The sequence below is a fragment of the Nicotiana sylvestris genome, chromosome 11 (genome assembly GCF_000393655.2).
Source record: "Nicotiana sylvestris chromosome 11, ASM39365v2, whole genome shotgun sequence".
Lineage (NCBI taxonomy): Eukaryota > Viridiplantae > Streptophyta > Magnoliopsida > Solanales > Solanaceae > Nicotiana > Nicotiana sylvestris.
Genome location: NC_091067.1, coordinates 2790922 through 2817304, shown reverse-complemented (window position 1 = coordinate 2817304; position 26383 = coordinate 2790922). Strand labels below are relative to the sequence as shown.

General features: G+C 35.2%; 1 protein-coding gene across 1 annotated transcript; it reads left to right on the top strand.

Moving 5' to 3' along the window:
* Window positions 1–11326: 11326 nt before the first annotated feature.
* Window positions 11327–25112, top strand: LOC104214666 (uncharacterized). The gene is made up of 12 exons (XM_070162447.1): window positions 11327–11633; window positions 17862–18184; window positions 19273–19414; window positions 19565–20043; window positions 20165–20386; window positions 20490–20816; window positions 20941–21294; window positions 21400–21480; window positions 21561–21665; window positions 22982–23353; window positions 24038–24169; window positions 24505–25112. Exons 2-12 carry the CDS (start codon window positions 17864–17866, stop codon window positions 24652–24654), a joined length of 2685 nt encoding a protein of 894 aa, XP_070018548.1. The 5' UTR covers window positions 11327–11633; window positions 17862–17863; the 3' UTR covers window positions 24655–25112.
* The last annotated feature ends 1271 nt before the right edge of the window (window positions 25113–26383 follow it).

Genomic DNA, 26383 nt, shown 5'->3' with positions numbered 1-26383 from the left:
ATAATAGGCTTAAGTCTGTTGACTATGATTTTGTTATAATCTTGTAAGTGGTGTTACATAGACTTATTGGTCGATATTGTTGAATATTCTGGGCATGCCTCACTTTTGGTATAAGGTATATGTAAGTTTGATTTAGTATTGGCAGTATAATTCTAGTATTAAAAATTTCATGATAAAATTGTTTTACCTTGTTACCTACGTCAGGCCAGTACTTTTGATAAAAGAATGGATGGAGTCCATCTGGACCAGGTGTTTTATAAGGACTAAAACTGTATAGAGCCTGAGTGATTTCATTATCTTTGAGTGGTTCATCTAAAGCTTGGAAGTCTGTAAAATTTAGTAGACTAGAGTTTGAGTCCGTGTTAATAATTAATGATTGTTCTTGTTATGTAGTGAAAAGATTCTTGTAGTAAGTTAGGATATGTTCTTAAATTTTATTTTGGTCATGACTCTAATTACCTACTGAATCTTTTAGGGAAGTTATCCTATTTCTCCTACGTCTATGTAAAGTATACATATGGAAGAATTTCGTGTTGGCGTCCCCTTCATTTAGCCATGTTAATCGTAATTTTAATTTCCAAAAACTTTCCTCTACTCTAAGAATACTACTAAATTCATTAGGCAGTTGTGCTTCCAAGTTTTGTAGAAAAAACTAATTGGGTAATGTATAGAAGATTGTATTCCTGCTAGTTTGATTCCATGTGGTGACAACTTCCTGAAATTTTATGGTGGTTTCTATGAGGGGTGGTTTATCAGTTCATGTTTGGTGTACCAATTGATGAAATTGTGGGTGTGACACCCACATAGTTTCAAATCTAAATTTTTTATTAAGAGTATGTTTGTTGGTCTCTAAAGTTATTAGAAGCGGACAGTGGTCAGAATACGTTCGAGGTAAGTGTTGTATTGTATTGTAGCCTCGGGGTACATATTTATCCAGTCATAATTTGCGAAAATACGATCAATTCTTTCTAGAATTATATGATCATTTCTACGTTTATTTGTCCACGTAAAATGACTACCTCTAAAGCCTAAGTTAATTAACTTGCAATAATTAATGCAACTTGCAAATCTGTCTACTCTATTAACACTAATAGGAAGCGCTCCAAATTTTTCTTGCGAATATAATATGTCATTAAAGTCTCCCCTATTAGCCATGGAGTATTAAAATTGTCATGCAAATTCATTAAGCTTTCCCAAAGAATATTACGTAATTAGTAAAAATTGCTAGCATAAATTGCAGATATAAGCCATTTGGGTTTAATGGGACATACCTGGACAAGGCAGTGAATTTCTTGTTCAAACATCCTCAGTTCCTCCACAGTAATTAGAGCTTCATTCCATAGCATAACCAAACCACCTATGAGTCCATTAGCGGAAACTTGGGCCATGTTAGTGAAATTGAATTCGTCACGAAGCATTTCATAGTCTTGCATGTGTGTTTATAGAAGGATTGCTAGGACTGGCCTATGATATCTAATAAGGATCTGAAATAGGGCCTAAACTCCGGATTGTGAGAGCCCCCACAGTTCCATACTAGTAGATTCATAATATTAGAGATGGTTGTTGTGACTGGTGGAGTTGGAATTAGGGGATTGACAACATTTGTTGTCGTCTGATACTGATGATCCATGACTGGAGGAATTTGACGAAGTGTCAGAATTATCACCATTGAATACTTCCCTGCCTCGCGATTTGTTGTTACTCGAAAGTTTAGGCTGCATGAGATCATTTCTGGAGGACACTTGAGGATGAACTTTTTTTCGTACTGTTCCTTTAGGTTGTACAGCTGGATTCCTTTTAGCCATAAGAACTCTGTCCTTGTCTCCCTCAATTCCACTAAAATCTTCGCTAATTCCTGCCTTATTCGCGTGTCTAGTGCACTTGGATATGGAGGTGGAGTCTATGGTAGACTTTCTTGTGGTGTGAGTGTTTCGAACGGGTTGTTGGGACCAGAGTATGGAGATAGTGGATTGAAAGAGTTGAGGTGTTGAAACTATGGGTGTCTAACGGGTGGGCCGGTCCGGGCTGGGTAGGGAAATTTAGTAACCGTACGGGTTGTGGTCTGGGCCGGTTACGAGTTAGGATATACCATGTTTAACGGTTTCGGGTTCATCCGGATAAAAATTGAACCGTAAGGGTTACGGGTACAATGGGTCGGGCCGGGTTAATATAATTTTTAATTTTTTTTGTATTTTGTATAACTATTGTAAGTTATATTAATATAAAGTAAAAATATAAAGAATACAATGAAGATTGGAAAATATTGCACTTATAAATTGCAAGTGCTACATTTATTTCAAAATTCAAATTTACAAATTGAAAGGTTTACATTTAACAACAAGTAAATTAACCAAAAAAGAGTAAATTCAAAGGTTTTGCATTGCCTTAATAAGTTCGTCATAATCAATATGAACTGAGTGGCCTTCTTCTGGAGTGTTAAATTCGGATGGGTTACCATGTGTTAATATATCTCCAAGTTCCTCGTCTTCTGGGCTATCAACATCTTCACGTCCTTAATTTCTTCGTTCCGATCTAATCCAATCTCTGAAACATACTAAAACTTCCAAAGCATTGCTTCCCAATGATTGACGGGTGTCTCCAAGTTGTTGTCTTGTTTGGCTAAATGCACTCTCTGATGCAACAGTTGAAATTGGCACATTCAGCACATACCGAGCCATGGCGGAAAGAACAGGAAATTGCTTTCCATTCTCATGCCACCATCCCAATGGTGAAAATTCCTTCGTGCGAGGCTCTTTTTGCTTCTGCAAGTAGAATTGAAGTTCATCAATGTTCCTGCTACTGGTTTGAGTGTTAGAAAATATAGAAAAAATATTAAAACTATCAAGGCCTTCTTCATCATCCACAGTAGTAGAAGTGGTACAGTGCATAATGGAATTAACATTGCCTACATTAAGAGCAGCATCATCAATTACATTTGCATAATAATTATATAATTGTTGTAAAGATTCATTTAACTTGTTCATACAAGCATATAAATCTGGGGTTTCAGTTGGTCCAATCTCCATATAAGTATATAAAGCATTCATTAATTGGTGACAATCATACATCTTAATAGAAGGATTTAAAACAACACCAATTAAGTAAATCGGAGGAATTGAAAAGAAATATTTTTTGAATTTTGCTTGCATTTTTTCAACAACATCCATATATCTTTCTTTATTCTTAAATTCAAAGATTAGAAAAAAAATTTCAGCTATATGTACTAAAGCCATAGTAACAATAGGGTAATATGCTCCATAAAACTCAACAATAGCTGTATAAAATTTATGCAAAAATTTAACAACATCATTAATGACCTCCCAAGTATTAGTTGTTAACATACAGTTTGGATCAGTACAATGCGCATTAGCAACTTCAGTTATTAAAAATCTATATTTGTAGCAACATTTTAAAAATATATATGTATAATTCCATCTAGCAATAATTTCATCTGGCATGAATCTGGGTTTAAGATTATACTGGACACACTTATTCTTAAATTTCTTTATTCTAGATTGTCTATTATTTCCTTGAATAACACCAACTTCTCTTCTAACATGAGTAATATTCGTTGAAAATAAATCAAGTCCACTTTTAACAATTAAATTATAAACATGACATGCACACCTAACATGAAAATTTTCATCAAGTGGTGGTTACAAATGCAGTTTTAATATTAAAATTGCGGCATTATTGTTAGAAGCATTATCAAAAGACATACACAATACTTTTTGCTTGAGATTATAAAATTCAACAACTTCACAAATAGTAGTATTTATAAACGCAACAGTATGACTTTGATCTTTATCATATTTAAAATCGATAATACGTTTTTGCATACAATAATTATCATCTATCCAATGACATGTAATTGTCAAATAATCATTTCCATTAACAGCATGCCAATATCAGAAGTTAGAGAAACTCTACAAGGAAGGTGGCTAAACAAATAATGTATGTATGTTTGATATTGTCCATGAAGTCTAAAGATATCGGATCTACAAGTTCTTCTAGGGATACCTTTAAATAAAGTATTGTAAATCCTTTGAATATACATAATAAGATATGATGAAAAAGCAAAGGGAAAAGGTAGACAACCAAAGCAATCATTTTTGCTAACTCCTCATGATCCTTCATTTTATCATATTTCATAAGACCTCCAATAGTAGGGTTTAGAGTTGCTTGATTTCCATCTCCATCAGAGCCCCATTCTATAGGATGCTCAATTCGCATATGTCTACTAAGTGTCTCAATCCCCCTAATTGTCCTCCAGTCTTATGTTTAAAAGTATCATTACAAAGTTTGCATTTAACTCTATCAGTACCTTCTAATTCGTCAAAAAATTTCCAAACCTTACTTCGTTTTCTCTGATTACTAGTCGGGGCCACAAATGTTCTACTACTAGCATCATGACCACTACGTCTGCTACCAGCTCCAACACTACTAGGTGTAAGTGGTATCTCATCTTCCATTTCTAATTCATTATCTTCTATACCGAAATCTTCCTGTAATTGTTCATAATCTATATTATTATCAGGTAATCTTTCAGGAATATTTGCAGAGGCATTTAAATTACTACCAAATGCTGAAGTACTACCTCTTTTTTTATTTCCCCGATTAGTAACCTCATTACAAACTCTTTTTGCAGCATTAAACATATTGTAAAATTTAACTACTAGCAACAATTAAATAAGCAAATAAAATAGTAAATAAGAGAAAGAGTTGGAGGGAGTGCACCGAATTTGGCAATAAATTGAGCATTTGATGATTTCGCAACTCCAATGTTACCACGAAGAAACGTCAATTGTTCCCATTTTGAAGTTCAATTGTTCAAACTTCAAATAATAAATACTACGATAAATTAAATTCCAAAAAAAGAAAGTCAAATAGTTGATTGCACTTTAAATAAAGATTGAAGAATGAGAGAATATGAGAATTGAGATCGAGAAATGAGAGATGAGCGAAGAAATGAAGAAGAGGGGGTGTATTTATAGTTTTTCAAAAGGGTGTTATTTTTTTTTTAAAACCCCAAAAATGGGCTATTTATGAAATTCTGCCGTTGGGCAACGACCATAATGGGAAAAGGACCGTTGCCAACGGTCAGATGTTAGGCCCACTAGTAAAAAAAAAGTTAGTTACCGTTTTACCAGTCTGGGCCAGTCCGGTCCGGGCCGGTTAACCGGTTGCACAGTAATTTGTGTTGACCAGTCCGGTTAACCGGTTGACAAAATGTGAACGGACCAAACCCCCTACCCCTTTAACCCAGCCCCACTCGGCCCTCTTGTACCGGTTCAGGCCGTTCCGGTTTCAACCGGTCTGGGCCGGTCTGGAGACGGGCTGACCCGACCTGTTAGACACCCATAGTTGAAACCAAGGAGCATAAATCTGCCCTATGTGGTGTGGAGGATAAAATGACAGTAGATTGATCGTTGAGTTGTGAATATGAGTTGGGGGATGCATGGGGTATGTCCATTGTTGTGGATTCGAAGCTGATGCTTGGTGCTCTAGTAGTAGTGGTGTTTGAGTGTTGTACCATTGATTTTGAGCATAAGCTTCCATCCCCAATCTCATCCCCTCCGTGACTATTTCTGCCAAGTGTGTTGGATTCTGAACGAGGAGAACAACTTCCTGATTGTTGAGTTCCATGGTGAACACTAGTGCATAGCCCTGTAGTCCCATCTCCAACCACGATTGAAGTGGAAGGTCCATCGTGTTTGGTTGAGATGTGTAGACTAGTGGTGTGTTGATGTGTGAGAGTTGTAGGCCTTGCATATTCAGCCTCGGAAGATGAAAGAAGTGGTTGTTGTCTAGGTTCCTCAGGTAAGTCTGGTTGTAATTTTCTGGGAATGTTTCGTTGCATAGTGATTTGTTGTAGAGAAGGGAGATGATATAGTATTGTTATAGGAACTCAGGTTCTTGGCAGTGCTATGTAGAGATGGAGTTATTGAATCAGAAGAGTGGTTTTGTGTTTTATTTGTGTTTTCATGGTGGGTATCATATGAAATACAATGATCTGGTTTGTATGGGAAATGGGGTTGACTAGGTTGTTGATGGACGTAGGTTACTGTAGCATGCGAATTACTATTGCTGCTATTAACGTGGATCCTAGAGGGCCTTTTTGTGTCTTGTGAATTAGTAGTCTTGGCTACTGATGATTGGCCAGTATTACTCTTATAGTTGTTATGTGGATTGGGTGCCTGATGTGGCATATTTAAGTTAGGAGGCGTGCTCTGATCTTTAATGCCTAGTAGAGATGTAGGAGATGGATTATTATCGGTAGATGTAGAAATCCTTTCATTTGGGGATGTGGTATGTGGACCTATCATCTCCACATGGGAGTAGTTTTTTGTTTTGTCTTGTTCAAAGTTAGTTGTGGGCTTAGTAGTTGGTCCGTCCCTTATTGGGCTAGTGCAATTTATTTTATCAGTGTCCATATAATTTTCCATGAGATTTTCTGATAACTTATATGAGTCCACCAAACTATAGAGCACCTGATCCTCTATGAGTTTCTGCTGAGAATACTTATGAAGCAGTAAGTAAAAGAGACACGAGATTTTTACGTGGAAAAATCCCACTCAAGGGGACAAAAACCACGACCTACACTTGTAGGCTATTAACTTCACTAACTTGTAATCTCACTATTACAAGCCATTTTGTAATGACTCCATTACAAAGACTTCAACTTAACTAACTTGTGATACTCTTACCACAAGCCACTTTGTTACTCTCTAGTTACAAAGACTTTAACTTATGACTAACTCTAGTTACAACACAAACTTAGAGGGTTTGTGATTTTTAGGTTTCCTAAAACACAGCTTCTAAGAAAGCAAGATAGGAGTTACAATGAAGAACAAATAACAAGTTACAACTCAACTACGGATATACATAGACTTATTGTGAAACAGATCCTTTAGTGGAGTTGTCTACTTGTTCTTTACGCACTTGTGACTTCAATGCTAGATGAACACTTTGATGCTTGAGAGAATATCACTAAATGCTCAAGTGAATGTATTATGCCTTGCACCAGGTTGTTATACTACAAAAGACATCACAATGGTGATGTTAATTCTTGATACACGCTTCTTCCCAATAAGAAGTGACTACCGCACTATCTGCTGCATTGTCGCGTGTACAGTATGCAGACATTCACTTTCTGCATTTGCGTTCCAGCTGTTGTTAACTTGTACTTCTGTCAAAGAACACCAAGGGACCAGGTCCCTATTATTTTCCTTTTTGTAGTAGTTCATTTGCTGGAGATCAGACTGGACATTGTTCATTTGAGATGTGTACCAAGTGAGTCAGGTTCTCTATCTGGTTCTTAACAATAAATTTGTTATATCATCAAAACATAAGAAGCACACGGAAAAGACATTGAAAACACATCATTTTCCAATTCAGTTAATCCACTGAATTTGTTACTTAGTTTGTTATTAAATGGTGAATTTTTAATGGTTGATGGGCCTCAGAAGGCCCAATAGAGATAGTAGACTTACATGTAGTCGTTTGTTGCCCTAGCTTTGCCGCCACCTGCACCGCCCTATTGTTGATTATGTGACAATTGTTGTTGTAGCGTTGCACATATTTCTTTGGAAAGTTTACTATTTTCCATTTCGTTTCATGAGTTTTGTCATTATTGGTTGATGTCGAAGAGTGATTGCTAGTAAGTTGATCTGTTGGCTGTTGTAGACATGTGATTTTTTACCCTCCACAAAATTTTTCATATTTTAGCACGTAAATATTTGATTTAGGCCTTATTATCGCTATTTTAATAAATTTTGACTCTTTTATTTTATTTTATCACAAAAATAAAAATTATAAAAAATAGATTAAGGTTTTGCAGTCATTTTTAATCTTGAAAAATACCAAAACATAGTTTTATTTTAATGGTTGGTTTTATTTTAATAATTATTTTTCACTTAAGTAGGGCTAATTAATATTTTTGGTAATATTTCTATAGGAATTTTTACATTCCTATGCCACATGGGAAACCTTATTACTCTCAATGTTTAAGGTTTGACTTAATTACACTTAGTATACCAAATTACCAAATCTATACCATAGTGTATTTTAACCTAAAAAGCTAGCATCCTTACCTTGAGCAGTTTTTGTTAACATATTAAAATATGTCGCCTAATTGAGTCCAACTCATAAATTTTTTTAAATGACAATGACGAAGGAATGCTGAGTAATATAATACGTACACCTATTCATGGATCGAGAATTCAAATTTTGTAGAAAATTGAAGAGCAGATATCACAATTATTTTTATATTCTAGTCGTACCATTGGGCTACGTACAACTATGTGATGGAGAGTATTAATTTTGTAAAATTTGAGCTTAAGTTTGATAAACAAATATTTGTTTGTTTCTTTATTTAATTACATATTAATATTCCCGCTATGGATTATTAATTATCAGTTTATCTTTTAGTCCAAAGCCATAAAGTAAAAGAACCACAACATTAGTGTATCAACTACATCTTCTTGACAATAATTGAAGAATGTAAAAATTCCTATGTGGCATAGGAATGTAAAAATGCATCTACAATTGAAAACAATGCATCTATAAACAGAATACAAATAATCTACAATTCATCTACAAAATATCTACAAGCTGGGTATATTGAATTTTAATATCCCAATTTCCATTCGATTGTAGTTTAATTGGGATTTTCGACATAATTGTGTTTTTTGCAGAAGATTTGTAGAAGTATTAGTCGTTTTTGATTTGTGAAAACAGAAAACAAAGCATCTACAATTAGAATACAAATAATCTATAATTTATCTACAAAATATCTACAAACTGGGTACATTGAATTTTTATATCCCAATTCCCATTTAATTGTAGCATAATTGGGATTTTTGACATAATTGCATTTCTCAGAAGATTTGTAGAAGTTTTAGCCATTTTTTTATTTGTGAAAACAGAAAATAAAGCATCTACAATCAGAATACAAATAATCTATAATTTATCTACAATTTCTGCAATATGTCTTCTTTTTCTTCTTCTTCTTCTTCTTCTTCTTCTTCAATATGAAATTCAGTCAAAACCAAGTCTAATCTTCATCAAAACCCCTCAAAATTGAGATATAAACTCCAAACCATATTCCCGATTATTTTCAACAACACCCAATCCAAACAAATAATGATTTTTGAACACCCAAATTTGAATTCAAAGCTTTCAAGCTTTTTAATGGCTGTCAATGATGGAATTGCTGCTCTCATTTCATTTTCTTTGTATTACTGAAATTTGCGATTGAGATAGAGAGAGATGTAGAGAGAAGTCGTATATATATATGATATTTGGATAATTTTCTGTATTAATGATCTGGCAAATTACTAATGATTTCGTAGATTTTCTAAATTACTTTTACAAATGATGAAGATATAAATAAAGTTAACTGTACTGAGATGTTGATTGTAATGTTTAGTTTCATAAAGTCAATATAAAGTAATTGTTCAGTATCTTTTCCTTTCCTTTAATGTTCAGCTTCATAAAGTCAATAAAGAAAAATAAAACAGGGATGAAGGGCATCTACGACAATTCGATGGTGCACAAAATATTTACCAGTTAAAAGCAAAAATTGGTAAGGAATTAGGAAGGAATCAGCTCCTAATAATTAGTATTTAATGAATGGTATAATAACTGTGAATATGACGGGTAAATATGAAACTATGCATATTTTTGGTAGTAAGGTTTCATATATGGTATAGAAAGGAAAAAGTCTCATTTCTATATAGATAGATTTTTAGTTAATTAAGCTAATTTTAAGCAAAGTTAGTCATAAAAGCCCAAGTTTCTAGCCCATTCCTTAAGCCCAATACGCTTAAACACAAATAATAACCTACCTAGCATATGAAATAACACTAACACCCTGGACACCCAAAAAATCAGATCCGCCGTTTATCAACTGAACCGTCACCCAAAGGGACCCGGGATCTCAATATCATCTTCTTCAAAAACTAACGCACAAAATCAGCAGCCATCTTCAACACTAAAAGAGGAAACAATCTAAAAATCCTTGTGTTGAAGCTCCCAGCCGTGACCCTTCTAGCCAAAACCAAGGGCGGCTCCTTAAAATTAGTGGCCTAAAGCCAAATTTTAATAAGAGGCCTTATACTTTTTTAATTAGTACGTATACACATATATGCAAAAAAATTAATCTTGCTATTTTTTCATACTTATTGTTTATAGTATATATTCTTAAATGACATAAAGTCTTTAACTTGACATAGTAATATTATTATTTATATTAGAAAATAATAATTTAAATAAATGAGATGTTAGACATGTATTTACAATATGTTACCTTTGATATTGTTGTAAAAAATGTATTTATTAATATGAAGATTTACGTAGTTTAATTCAAAGTTTTAAAATATTTTATTGTTAAAGAGTAGACACCTTTCTTTTTTCTTTTTTTACAATTTTTTGTAATTTTTTATTTTTTTCTACAAACATTAATATTGTCTAATTTGAAATAAAATTTTAAAATTCATTATTAAAATTTTGGGGGACCTAAATAAAGGCTGTAGTAGTCTCCTATCAGAGCCACTTGTCCACTCCTAATATTCTCAATCAAATTTATAGAGTCTCATTTAAGATAAGGCAATAATGACAAGAACATTAAAGGCGGTGAGTGTGTCATTCAGTTACCAAATGTGAATAAAGTTGGTTGAACAGTACGTTCATGGTGGGGCTATAGTCTATAAATAATTGTTGATCGTCAATGAGGGGCGGCTCAACAGAACTGGTGGTCTAAAACCAAAATATATTAAAAGACCCTGAAACGTCTTTTACGAAATTCATATTATATTGAGATACAAAAAAACTACATGACTTTGATATAGTGGCGAGAGTGAAACTCATGATGTATGAGTTAGTCGCACATCATATGGTATTGAATTGATCTTCCCCTAAATGAAAATGGTAAAGGGTGAACCCATTATCTGTCGTGTTTTGAATCTTGCGACATTTGTCTCGGGGATTTCTTAGTTAAAAAGGATGAAACACAAAAGAACTTGCTTTCTAGTGTGTGGATCAATGAAATGTGACATAAAAGAATAGTTAATTTAGAGAATTTGAGTTGAAATTAAAAAGTAAAATCGTGAGAACCATGAAAAAAGTTTATACATAAAGGAAGAAAATAAAATTGATGAGAAGATAAATATATTATTTAATTTAGTGAAAAAAATTTATCCAATTAACTCACTCAATTTTACATCTACCAAATATTAAAAGTTATTAAATTTAAAACTTTTTATTAATAATTATATAAATATAAATTATGGAGTATATATTATATAATAATATAGTAGTCCTTCTTATTTTTGGGCCCTTAATTATTTGGGGGCCTCACCCTAGAGCCGCCCTTGGCCAAAACGACCACTCATCCTCTTCAACCTTACACTACAGCCACCCTTCTCGATCTCCCTTCACCCCTGCACCCCACCTCCTTAAGCTACAAGAAAATGGCATCACCAACACATCCGTTAATTGACTAATAGGTGCTGGAATTGGATTCGAGTTCGACTGAGGTGAGGTTGATTGAGGCGGTCACGTTCGATTTTTGGTTCGAGTTCTCATCGCGCTATAATTTTCGAAGATTTGAATATACCGGAAAGCTATTCCAGGTCCATGTCCTTTTTCCTTATCTTACTGTTTGGTCTGATTATAAGTATGATAAAAGTTTTGGTTTGAAATGGGTTTAGGCTTGGTAATTTCCTCATTATCTATTCCTTTGGAATAGTTCAACACTAATTTAGTTTTAATCCAGATCTGACTTTGGCTCCAAATGCTTGAATCCATGTTCAATATATTTAAATATGCCATGACTGAAAAATGTTGTTTCTGGTAGTAGCGTGATTTTCACGGTTCCCTTATTTGATTAATCTAAGCTCAATGTTTGAGATAATATCCTGTCATGTGTTTGGACTTAACTGTTTAATTTTAAGATAGTTTTCCAATACATGTTCCTTTCCCGTTACTTTGCTAGTCTTTTCTTGTAAAATTGTTTGAAAATATCAGTAGTAGTATAACTTTGGGGAATAATTTAACCTTGTCTTCATTTGTTTGGATTTAAGTTAAGATTGGCATGGTATTATGATACATCTACTGTAAATATACTTTAGCATGTTAACATATGTTGCTGAAAATTTCTTTTGACACTTTGGGAATCCAGTTTAACTAGGAGTAATTAATTATTTGTGTAATCCGTTATGCAAGAAAGTTCTCCAATCTTCTTTGCTGCCTGTCATGAGTTTTCGTTGATCTATCAGAGTGTAAAGGAAATATTATGAACATCCGTGGTTGGCTTTAGTTGAATACACTCTTTTAAAATAAATGTGTGCCATGCACAAACAAAAATCCATAAACTTTGGCCCTCACATTAATATTAACTTAGTATAGAAAACACCCTTGAACAATCGTAGTTTGCTTTAGACCCGATTTAGATTAGTATCGCGATTATGTATACGTTCGCGTAACATAAATTGCAAATTTAACTCTAAAAAAGACTCGAGGGATGCGTTCGCGCAACTTTAACCAATTTTTTAATAAAATCAACAAAAATCGTTATTAATCGTGGACACGTTCGCGTGACATGATTTTGACGCGCCAAAAGAAAAGAGTATACGTACGCGCAACTCAATTCTTCAAATACGAATAAATCAAGTGATTAAAAGCGGTAAAAGGTAAATACACATAGGTCCTAAAAATGAGTAGTTAAACAATTTAAGCCAAGTAATAATCACTAAGCGACCGTGCTAGAACCACGGAACCCGGGAATGCCTAACACCTTCTTCCGGGTTAACAGAATTCCTTATCTAGAATTTCTGGTTCGCAGACTCTTTAAAAATAAAACTTCCTCGATTTGGGATTTAAAATAAACCGGTGACTTGGGACACCATAATTTATTCCAAGTGGCGACTCTGATAAACAAAATAATCCCATCTCGATTAGTGTCACTTTAATTGAAAAAATTCCCGTATATACCGTCCTCGGCGGGTGGGTAAAAAGGAGGCGTGACAGCTGTTGTGATATAAATAATGGTTAAAGTTTGCACGACCAAAGCGCCCACATTTGGTGCATAGTAAATTAAGCCCCTAGTAGAGTAGTATCTGCTTGTGATGTCCTATAAGTATGTGTATTTTGAGTGGTTTTCTAAGGGCACTTCGATACATATACGAGCATACATTCCCCTAGTGGTAGAGGAAGTGCAAACATCAACCTTTAATAACTGTCCCAACTTAGATCCCACCTTTTGTAATATTTGCTTGTCATAAAATTCGGTGGGAAACCCATATGGCTGAGTATGTGAGTTGTGTAGATGATGTTATGGATTTTGGCTCCCATTTTCGAACTGACAGAAAATGATTTAGTACAAACCATGGACCTCCATGTAGTGCCTTAAGCATGTTTTCTTCTTTTTGGAATTTGATGAGGAAAAAGTTGTAGCCCAGATCTATTAGAGGTGGATCTTCAGTTGGATTCCATAAGGCAAGAAGCTTGTTTTGTAATAGTTGTTGTGCTATCTTCCTACCAAATATCTTAACTATTACTGATTATTTCCATGGTGTATATAAACGACATTTGTCTTCAGTAGTGATTGGTATAAAGATGTCTTCATCTTGGTTGTTGTTGAGACTTTCATCCGATAGATCCAGTGTATAGTTGATACTCTGTTGTATATGAGGAGTTGTTGGTTTTGTTAGAGAGTAGTGTTTGAAGGAAAAATGTTGAAGGCGTGATTGGTGTTGTATCATCAATTTGCATCGTACCTATATCAGGTGGTTCATTTATTATTTCCTGGTAAGTAGATTTTTGTGTAGAGTCATTCATTGCTGGTTGTTGTTTGATAGGTTTGTTGTATATGATTTTAGTTGATGAAGGAAATAAGTATAACGGAAAGTGGTATTGGAGTTTTAGAGAGAGAAGCTCTAATATCTTTCTAACCTTTTTCTCCTTAACTCGAAGTTTACAGACAAGACTTTTTAAAACTAAAACTACTCCTGATGCGAAAAATTGGAGAAATATGATACTTTAAGAATCAAGGGGTTGTTTGGCTTGCCTTTCTTATACATTAATTCATGGATAATTATGTATAAAATTAAGCATAACTTATTACAATATTTAGTTGGTGTTTTGGTCTCCGTAAAACTTTTTGGACGACTAATACAATGTTTGATAATCTTGCACAACTTATACAATGTTTAGTTAGAGTTCTTTTTCATACCTGTATAAAAGAATCTTAATTCCTGCATAACTAATACCTGGATAACTTAATCCTTGTTTAACTAATGCTTGACCAAATGACCCTTATGGGCAAACCTTTTGTAAGTCAAAATTTAAAATTTTTGCCCAAGAGGCAAACTTTTCGCCCTGCTTGCTCCATGGGCAAACCTTCAACGTCAAGATTAAACATTTTAAACGTAGAAAGTTTGCCCATAAGACAATCATGGTTAAAAATAGAAAAAAATGACATTGTATAGTCGCTCTCAAAATAATTTTTTTTTTTTTGTATATATACACATTTTGTATGTTATATACAAAAATTATACAAATTTAATATATTTTTTCGGCTACTTAATGTAAATAATTTTGGCGCGAGTTAAACATGGCAATACCCCTAAAAAATTCAAGACACCCACTTTCAAGATCATTTTTGTAAAGGAAATTTTACCTCTTATAGCAAAGGTATACACCTTATTTATTATAAATCAAAATTATTTTAAAATATTATTTTCTATAGCTACCTTTTATATTTTATAGCAAAATAAGTATTGATGGTATATACTACCGTTGAGGCATGAAATAAGGTATTAAATACGCTATTTATGTTTTTCCTCTCTCTTAGACAGCTGGACATACCTATTTTTAAGGTGATTGTCGTTACTTTATTCATGAATACATGGCGCGAATACATGTTAATACATGCGCATACAACTGGACTGCCCTGATTTTAGGTGCTTTTTGCTGCTGTATTCATGAATACAACATCGCGAATACATGTGAATACATGCGCGTACATCTGGACTGCCCTGATTGTAGGCGCTTTTTGCTGTTGTATTCATGAATACATGGTGCGAATACATATGAATACATGCGCGTACAGTTGGACTGCCATGATTTTAGGCGCTTTTTACTGCTGTATTCATGAATACACAGAATACATGTGAATACATGCGCGTATAATTGGACTGTCCTGATTTTAGGCGTTTTTTGCTGCTGTATTCATGAATACATGGCGCGAATACATGTGAATACATGCACGTACAACTTGACTACCCTAATTTTTAGGCGCTTTTTGCTGCTATATTCATGAATACAGCAACTCAAATACAACGAATACACTACCATAATAACTGAATAGTAGCTATACGAAGTAATTATGTATATGATAGCTATTAGGGGTAGGGGTGGGTATTCGGTACTTCGGTACTTCGGTACGGTATTTATAAATTACGGTTCGGTATTTCGGTATTCGGTATATCAATTACGCATACCAAATACCGTACCAAAGTAGTTCGGTATTTTCTTGTTTGGTTCGGTACGATTTGGTACGATTTCGGTATTGCACCGTCCCTGTTAATGATGTATTTATAAGTTATAACAATTAATACCCCCACAGTCCCACTAGATGCAGAGAACACTTAATTTGTACATAACAATGAAGAATTCCCACTGAAATAAGCATGAAATTTAACAGACAGTTAAACAATAAGGATGTTTCTCACTTCTTAGTTTCTGAAGCAATGCAGAAACCACCGAACTACTATATTCATCAGTCAATTTAGAGTCATTAAATTCAAGGATGCAATTGATTAATCCTTGTCTCCAACCTCCAACAAAAGAACTTCAATGCACACCATTCTTGAAACCACTATATTCATCAGTCAATCTACAGACCTTCTAACATGCTAAAAATAGATCAAGACCAACTAAAATCAAAATATAGTACTACTGAATATCAATCTACAGCCCCCTCCAGCGGCAAACCTGCTAAAAATAGAACAAAACCAATTAAAAAAACAAAACTTAGTACTACTAAGTAACAAAGTTGGTCGAAAGTACTATTGAGAAGAACAAAAAAACAGAACACTTAACCTAATTAGTTTTACCATATCATCATTATAGAGTAACTTTTAACCCATTAAGTAACCAAACTGTTAAAATAATAAGTCTTTTGAGTACAAAAGAGAAGGGATTTTCAATTCACTTAATCAATTGAATGTGTTCTGGAAAATAGGATTTCGTTTAGGCAGTGAACGAGCTTCCGAATAAATATATAGTGAATTAGTACATATTTTCACAAAAGGAAAAGTGATAAAACAAGTATCTTTACCACCCAACCAGCCGGTGAAAGCGTGAGGTGAAAAAGGACAAAAGAATCGGTTGAACACTAACATAAAACCACAAGATTGAAGAATGAAGAAATTATGGACCTGTTGAAGACTTGAAGATTGTAGAATGAAGGTCAACAATGAACAAACAAGTAGTCGCCGAGGAGAGGAGTTGTCGTTGCCGCTCTCCGAGGTCGTGAAGTCGTAGTCGCCCTCTGTTATTCTAGGGTTAGAAAAGGGAAAGGGGTAAGCAGAAGAAGCTAACGTAAGTCTGTTGTGTTATCTCTAAGCCTAAGTGATTAGGGAATTAGGAGCTTAGGGTGTTGGGCTTAGGCTTATTGGGCTGTAAATTAGAAATAGAGTTGGGCTTGGACTTAAATATTTCGGTATTTCGAAAATATCAAAAACTCAATACCGAATACCGTACCGAAATACCGTAATTTCTGTACCGAATTATACCGAAAAAATCGAAACCGAAATACCAAATTAATTTGGTTCGGTTCGGAATTCGGTTTTTCGGATTAGGGGTGGGCATATTATTTTCTATAGCTACCTTTTATATTTTATAGCAAAATAAGTATTTATGGTATATACTACCATTGAGGCATGAAATAAGGTATTAAATACGCTATTTATGTTTTTCCTCTCTCTTAGACAATTGGACATACCTATTTTTAAGGTGATTGTCGTTACTTTATTCATGAATACATGGCGCGAATATATGTGAATACATGCGCATACAGCTGGACTGCCCTGATTTTAGGCGCTTTTTGCTGTTGTATTCATGAATACAACATCGCGAATACATGTGAATACATGCGCGTACAGCTGGACTGCCCTGATTGTAGGCGCTTTTTGCTGTTGTATTCATGAATACATGGTGCGAATACATATGAATACATGCGCGTACAGCTGGATTGCCATGATTTTAGGCGCTTTATACTGCTGTATTCATGAATACAGCAGAATACATGTGAATACATGCGCGTACAACTGGACTGTCCTGATTTTAGGCGCTTTTTGCTGCTGTATTCATGAATACATGGCGCGAATACATGTGAATACATGCACGTACAGCTTGACTACCCTAATTTTTAGGCGCTTTTTGCTGCTATATTCATGAATACAGCAGCGCAAATACAACGAATACACTACCATAATAACTGAATAGTAGCTATACGAAGTAATTATGTATATGATAGCTATAGAAAGTTGATAGCCACTAAGGTTTCTGAAAATTCCTCTTTTGTAAATCACCGTTCCGATGTATGTTGGGCTATATTTGTCCAATAATTGTTGGGCCTGAAGTCAATTTGTTCGAGTACAAAACAGATCTAGTCCAAACCAGTCGGCCCATTTATTCAAAGCTCTACCCAGGTTTTTCTTCAACATCCCTAATACACTCATGGCGGTTGATTTGCGCTAGTTTCAGCCATTGAGACTTTCTTTCACCACCAGTCTCCCACGGCGGCGCGTGTCAAACCTACTGACCCTTTTCTTCTTACACTTCTTTTTCAACAGTGATGGCGGAGTTGAAGAGGAAAAACAGAGGAGGAGGGAGCAGACAAAACAAAGGTCGAAAAGACTTTAAGAAGAGAAAACAAAATTCACATGAACGTAAAGATGGTAGAAGAAAAGGTCCGCGTTTACCTAATGCTATGTTAAAGGAGCTTCAATTACCTAAAAGGTCCAATGAATACTCCGATGAAGACATTGCTTCTGATGATGAAGCTGTTAATGATTTTTATGAATATGAAGAAGGGGTTGCTGAAGAAGAATCCAAGAAAAATAAACGATTTGACCCTGTTGAGAATTTCCAGTATGAGCTTCCTGATGACTTTGAGGTACTAAAAGCTTTTTATTTTGTGCTTTTGAGGTCTATTTTTGTAGGAAAGTTTTGATCTTTGGCTGGATTTTCTTATGTCTGAGTTTTATTATGGAAGAATATCGTTGGACTTGAATGAATTTCATAGGGAGGAATCTATTAACAATATGCTAAAATAATATTTTGAAACTACATGAAAGTTAATAATGTTGCAATCCCTCATTGAATGGTGAAAAAGAGGACACCTTAGTGCACTAGACATCCCGCGTTCATGCACGGACCGGGAAGGGTCGCACCCCGACGGGTGTGATGTAGACAACCTAGCCCAACTCAAGCATTAGTGGCTTCATGGCTCGAACCCATGACCTATAGGTTACACGGAGATAACTTTACTGATGCTCCAAGTTCACTTAGATTGAATTGCTGGAAGCAAAAAGTGCCAAAATGTTTGGGACAAAAGGGGTGCTGTTTTTTTTTCCTTTTTAAATGGTGCCAAAGGGTGCATACATGTATTATGCACGACTATCTTCAGAAAGGGGAATTGGCCTATGCAACAGGTGTTCACTTTGCCGTAGTCAAACCGAAGATGTCAACCACCTATTTCTTCACTGTTCATTTACCTCACAGATATGGAGTTTCTTTTGGAGTATTTTGGGGGTCACCTAGAAAATGCCAGTGACAACAAAGGAGTTATTACAGAGTTGGCGCCTAAGAGGTTCAGAAAAGGCAAAGAGGAAAACCTGGAACACAATCCCTTCAGTGATTTGGTAGATAGTTTGGAAAGATAGGAATGCTAGAGTTTTTGAGAGCAAATCGGAATCTGTAATTACCATTAAATACAGATATATATCTTGTTTATTTTTTTGGCGCAACATGGCTGTTGCAAATGGCATTGAGGCCATGGTTGACTTTTTGAGCTCATTACACGACTCCTAATGCAGTTTACTGTTGTAAATACTTCCACAACACATTCTAATTACTGAAATCAATATACTTTAACAATCAATTTTTTTTTTGATTTGCATTAGCTGCACAAGATGGGAATAGAGAAATCAATTTTTGTGGGGGGTTTTGGTTTATTTATAAGCATTGAACTTTTCCATGTAGGATGAAAATGTATCATCAGATGAAGGAGATGGTGATGAAGACGAGGATGGTCGGCGAGGAGAGGATGATGAGGAAGAGGATGATGGCAGGCATTCACGGTTATTGCAAGAAATCACTGGTCTTCCGACTGATGCTTTTGATGGTAAACTTCCTTCCCACATTTCTCGTGGTTAATGCTTGCAATTACTAGTAGAATATGATGTGTTTCTTCAAAGTCATTACATGGCATTTCTTTGAATACATTGTGTGATCCAAAATGAGAAGGACTGATCAAAAGATGTCTGAATGATAGGAAAGAAGAAGAAAAATGATGTAATAATATCCGAGGCATATCCAGAGTCTGAATATAATCCCAGTCGTGATATTCTGGATGGAGATGGCCGCATTAGCGTCCAGGATCTTCTCGGCCCTCTCCAGGGGAAGTCTGGCTATAGCAAAGTTAGAAAGAGCATGAGTCGGATGGAGAAGAAGTCCATACCCATGCATGCACCTCTGCCGAAACCAGATCAACAGAGATTGGAAAGAAAGGTAGCTTATGATTTTAGCAAGAAAGATGTTACGAAATGGGAACCTCATGTCAAAAGAAACAGGGAAGCAACAACTATCTATTTTGACGAAGATAAGGACGTGGGATTTTCTACTGTAGGAGCTATAGCTGCTGAATTTCAACCACGAACTGATTTTGAGAAAGAAATTGCTTCTCTTGTTAATGACAATGAGATTGTTGAAGCTCATAGAAAAGATGGTGCAAGGCTTCTTGAACTGAATAAGGTATGGAGGTCATAAAATTTTACACTCCTTATTTCATACTAATGGTTCTTCATTTAGTTTTCTTAAAGCAAAACGGTGTCTGTAAATTTTTTAATTATATTAAAGTGTACCACTTTGGCAGATATCTGTAGAAGATGTAAGGGACCGCCAAGACCAGCTTGCTAAGATGCGTAGTCTTCTTTTCCGTCATGAAATGAAGGCAAAACGAGTCAAGAAGATAAAATCGAAAGTGTATCATCGTTTGCTGAAGAAAGATAGATTGAAACAAGCAGGTACTGCAGTTGAAACTGATCCAGAAGCAGCCAAAGAGCAGGCAATGAAACAAGAATTCAAAAGGGCAGAGGTAATTTCTTTCATTACTTGCGTGAACTTACCTAGGAGTCTTTTCTGCTTTTCAGGTTATTTACTGATTGAGTTTGTCTCTTTGGAGACTAAATTTTATGTAGGAACGCATGACGCTGAAGCACAAGAACAGCTCCAAGTGGGCAAAGCGCATCTTACAACGTGGCTTGGATGTGCAAGACGATGGAACTCGAGCTGCTATTACTGAACAACTGAATCAACATGCCCTTTTGACAAGAAAAGCAAATAACATGAAAGAGAGTAGTAGTAGTGAAGAAAGCAGTGATGATGATGACCTTGATGAGACTTCTGATGGATCAGATCAGGACGCTGCAGTGAAACTGTTGAAGAAAGCAAAGGACAGGACTGTTGAAGTCTTAGATGGGGATGAAGAATTGCCAGCGTCAGGAGTGCTTTCTTTACCTTTCATGGTAATTTCATTAATCTTTCCTTTGCACCACTACTTGCTCTTAATTTTTTGACGTTTGGAATTTCATTTATGGTTATGCATCTCAGATTGTTTATGTACCATCTTGAAACACTGTCATTTCACAGGTCCGTGGATTGAAAAGAAGGAAAGCAGCCGCTGATGAAGAAGCAAAGCTTGCTCTAAAAGAGTATGAGTCATCATTGAAGGAATTCGAAGAGAAGAACGAGCCAAAAACTCAAGGAACAAATATTTTGAGTGGTAGGAGAGTTTTTGGAGCTCAAAAAAAGCAGGAACTTGTACCCAAAAAGAAAGCGACATCAGACAATTACTATGGTGACAGTGATAGTGAAGGTGAGAGAGATGCCAGAGAAACTGGCATTACTGCTCGTGAAGAAAATAATTTTCCTGAGAGGGAAGTTCATTTTGATCCCAGTTCACTTCGTGAAGAGTCTGAGATTGGTCATGATTCTCTGTTTAAGGTAATTGCTTCATGAACTTCATCAAATCCTGCAGTACCATCTCATATTGCTCTCTTTTCTGCGTTGTTTGAGGTGTTTAAAGTTTGAATTTGTTCTGGGTTTCAGAGTTTTGAGGACATTGCGAGAGAACCATGCACAAAGACTTCATACGAAGTTTCCATTTTTGCTGACGACTCGTGGAAAAAGGTTCAGCTTTTGTTTTCGCAAAAATCAATTTTCTTACTCCTTTTAGCAAATTTAGTCTTACTGGTTTATTTGGTGAACAGATGAATGATTCTTCAGTTAAAGGGAAGCAGACAAAATCTGCAAATGCAAAAAGTGCGATGGCTTTACAGATAACAGACCCTGTTGCGAGTGAACCTGAAGGGGAGGTAATCTCTCTATATGCTGAATCCACAATGCACTTTCTCTGACCTGTTGTTGCGAAAGCTTTGGATTTTGCACCCCTAATGTGTGCTCTTTTTTGTGATTTACACATTATCATCATCCTAATATGTTTGGTGACTTGCTCCCTATCTCTTTATTTCCTTGGTAAACAATAAAGACACTTTCTTTCTCGATTATTCCTGAGCGCGCAATAGGGAAGATACAAATAAGAAAAAGAAAAAATATGGTGGTAAATAAAATAAAATTATCACGTATTAATCCAAAAAAATATCTTTTATTTTCACCACAGTTATGTATGCAGTGGAGAGTGACAAGAGAAAATGCACTTCGCACTATCTGAGAGAATAGAAATGAAGAAGGTTTTTTTCCTCCACTATCATGAAAATGGCTGTAAGCTTAAATACGAAATGGTTACAGTATTTCCAAGTTCCAGCAGCTAGAGAAGTTCAAGATTGTATATCTTCTATGCTTTATTTTACCCTTTCTTACTTTTCCATTTCTTCTATGTAACTTCTCCGGACTGCGTTTCTTAATTGATAAATCTTACTCTTTCGCTTTGTATTTTCTATCTTTGCGATATGATAACAAAATCTGCCTTATTTTCTGCTTCAATGTCATCAGTGTCAAATTAGCAGATTGTAACATCTGCAGAAATAGGGAGAAAATTGGAGCAAGCCCCTTTACAATTGCTTTATTTTGTACTTCAATGTCCACTTTGAAAAATAGGAGAAATGTAAATATATTTTCTGAACTTCTGCAAATCGACTAGGCCCCTTTGCAATTGCACTTGCTAAAGCACAAAAGGTTTAACAGCTGAGCAAAAGAATGTGGACATTAGCAAGCACCAATTCAACAGAATGTGAATAATAATCAATGAAAAGAAACAAGACAGAGAACATTAACGGAATGTTGTTTCCTCTTCAAAGTTGAGTTACATTAGCATGGTGGCTGGTGGGTACCTGATTTGTCTTGTTATGCCAAGAAATTCCTTAAGAATTGTTTATGGTAAAGGTGCTCAAGAATTTTATCTTGGGACCTCTAGATTTCTTCAGATAGTTTACTGCATATGCTGTCTCTGGCAGATGTGGTTTCCTGCCCAATATGTAATATTGTTTTTTCCCTATCTTGCCCTCATGGATAATCAAGAAAAGAGTGTTTTAATTATTTTACAAGGAAATAGGGAGATTATGGTGCAAATTAAAAAAGAAAGGCTAGAGTGTAAATAAAAAAAGAGCACACATAAGGGGTGCAAAACACAAAGAATTCATTTGTTATTATTGACTCTTAATTCTGCTTGCAGGAAATTGATGAGGATAATGATACAGATAGTGGAGGAGAAATGGTTGATGGGATTTTATCTGTTGGGACTAAGTCCACATATGAAATCCCATCTCAGGAAGAACTTATTCGGCGTGCTTTTGCTGGTGATGATGTTGAAGACGACTTTGAGAGAGAAAAACAAGATGCCTTGAATGAGGAAGTTCCCGAGCCTGAAAAACCCCTTTTACTGCCTGGTTGGGGCCAATGGACCAATATACAAAAGAAGAGAGGTCCACCTTCTTGGATGCTTGCAGACCATGATATTGCCAAAAAGAAAAGGGAAGAAGCTCTCAAGAAGAGAAAAGATGCAAATTTGAATCATGTTATTATCTCCGAAAAGAGGGATAAGAAGGTTGGTCATAGACGTATTTCATCCTTAACCTGATTTAAGAATAAACATTCTCGTGATTGATGTCTGTTTGGATTTTAGATGTTGAGGCTAAACCTAAGCTTTACTTATTGTGATTGCAGACTTATGTGCATGCGTGGAAAAAATTTATTGTGTTTGCCTTTTTCCTTGGCATTAAATTTTTTGAAAATAAAATCATTTTGGTTATAAAAAAAATTAGTGAAAATTAAAATCACTTTCTGTTACAGTCAAGGTTAGCAGTTAAAGAGAAGTTGGATTGCTAATCAAACAAAAGTAAAATAATAAAAAAGGAAAAAAAAAGAACAGACAATGGCAGAAAGCAGTAGAGAGTTTCAACTTCACCGTCGTTCATTTACAGGAAAGGTTATGGACCTGCTGTCTTTTTGGAAACACTATTCTTAAATTTATGTAGATCATGCTGTCTGTGCTGGAGATTTTCAGACACTCATTGAAACATGCAGTTAGGTTATTTACATTATTTAGCCACAACAAATTCTTCTTCATGTTCCCTACGCCTGTCTCAAGCGTGTTCAACAGAATGCTTAGACAACTTCTCTGTTCGTTACATGTACAGAGGGCTATTTCTTCAGTGTTGCTTGTCTTTGCTCAAAGTGTACAACTTTTACGGCGATTGACTCAATTTCTAATTTCTATTTTTCTGTGCAGGCTGAGAAGTTACACACGCCGACGCTGCCTTATCCCTTTACTTCCCAAGAAGTTTTTGAGCAGAGCATTCGGATGCCCATTGGACCTGAATTCAACCCCGTAACAACAGTTGGAGCTCTTACTCGCCTAGAGGTCCGTCCTCAATCATACTATCTAACTTTTGTTTTGCCTATCTTTCCATATCCTAGTTGTTTCCAGAAGTATACAATCCTATATCTGAAACCCCCTCCCCCACCCCCCCCCCCAAAAAAAAAAAAAGGAAAAAAGAGAGTGACAAAGGGGCAATGCCTGTTATCTGAAATGTTAAAATCCAGTTGGATGAAATATATTCCTTTTCTTAGCCCTTTCCCTTTTTTGGTCATAAGATTTTTCTTTGTTACTTATCTATTTTGGTGAGGGGTTGTTTTTGTAGCTGTGATCTGGAGGTGGTTTAGATGTTTTCTTTGCTTGTGTTATAATTCTCGCAGGTGGTAAAGAGGAATGGTATTATCATAAAGCCTATCAAATTCGAGGAAGTAGATCCCCATGGAAAATCGGACCACAAACGTGGTGGTATGCAGAAAAAGAAGGGTGGTAAAAGTAAGGGCAATAAAGCCACGAAAAAGAAAACCGTGTAGATTGGAACCTAACTGATTCGCGAGCTTTGACATTTTATAGAAGGATTCCTTTCGTTGTTTTCTAGCAGCTACGAGATCCCATGGTCGATAACCAATGAATTTTCTCGCCATGTCCTTGTTTTGGCTCTGTAGTTAGGGGAGCCTCTTTTCTGCAGTTTTGATAGAAGAATTAGCTGCGGTTGCATACAGTGTAGTGAAGACTGGAGAATTATGAAGATGGAAGGCTTTGCTCTCTCTGCCCATGCAGCAAAAATAGAATTTTGTTGTGTAGTAAATCTGTAGCACAAATAACAGGGTGAAATTGCCTACGAGTATGGTTACAGTTACGTATTTAATTATTTTTTTCCTGATACAAATTTGATTATCGAGTGTATTATGTTAGCTATGCTTGAATTTGAAGTATTTAAAGTGTATAATTGGTTCAAGTGAAGCAGATGGTATGCATCAGTTTTGTTTCATTGTGGTAAAGCTTAGATTTGGTTATATTTTTGTTGTTATGACTATCGAGTTTTAAATGGTTATAAGCCCATTATCTCTTCAATGTGCGAAATATTTTTTGAAAATATTTCTGTTATCTGTCTTTGAATAGTTAGCCACTGGCAGCTAACTTTAAATTTTTCTGTGCTTGAGTAATAATTAGACAATTTTTACCTTTTTACCCTACAAAAGTTATGTTATGTTTTATTTTACATGTCTTGTGTGTAAAAATAAAGATCTCTGATTATAGCCTTATTAAACTTGTGGCTAATATTTTGTTTTCTATTAAGAAAATTAGCAGATACAAGTTTGAGAACAGATGGCTTTAATCCAACATTGTTTCAGCGATGTTGGCATATTATATGCGCAAATGTAGTTCGCCAATGGCAAATTTTGCTTGAAAATTGTGACTTCTCTGCCTCGCTGAATGATACTGTGCTTATTCTCATCCCTAAAATTGAAAACTCGTCTTCAGGGAAGGATTTAAGACCCATAGCCCTTTAGCGGTCGTTTGGTTACAATACGGTTTATGCTGGGACAAATTATGATGGGATTAGTTATCCTGGTATTGTTTTTTATCCACTGTTTGGTATGTTGTATTGAAAATGACAATTGCATAATTTCTAAGAAGGTATAAGTTATCCCGGCACTAATTACCCCACCCCCTACAAGGTATAAGTTATCCCGGTACTAATTTATTTCCAGGATAACTTAACCAGGTTTGCTAACCAAACAAAGTATTAAGGTGGTATCAAATTTTTATACCACCACTTATACCTCATACCAAACGACTCCTTAATTGTTTGGCTATATAGTATTAACTTAGCAATTTCCTTTACTGTAGCACAATATTTGTTCGAACTGAAATTCCATATTAATAATTTTTTTGAGTGTTTGATTCTCTACAATTGACAACCATTAATAAGTTTCGAAGTTTTGAATTGATATTCGCGTCTTCTCAAGATATTATTTGTTTAGATTGGGAGTTATTACAAATGACGGGGAATATCTTTTAGAGTTTATATCTCAATTTTGAAGGTATTTGGTGAAAATTAAGTTAATTGTAGCTGAATTTTGATATTGAAACACGAAGAGGAAGAAAAACACGACATACGAAATCCATACAAAATACATTTGAAGATTCTATTTTAAAAATTGCATTAAGTTTGTATTATAGTTGTATGAAAATGGCATTTAAGTTATGAGCATACGAACTAAAACCACATAAAAAAATACATAAAAGACATATTGT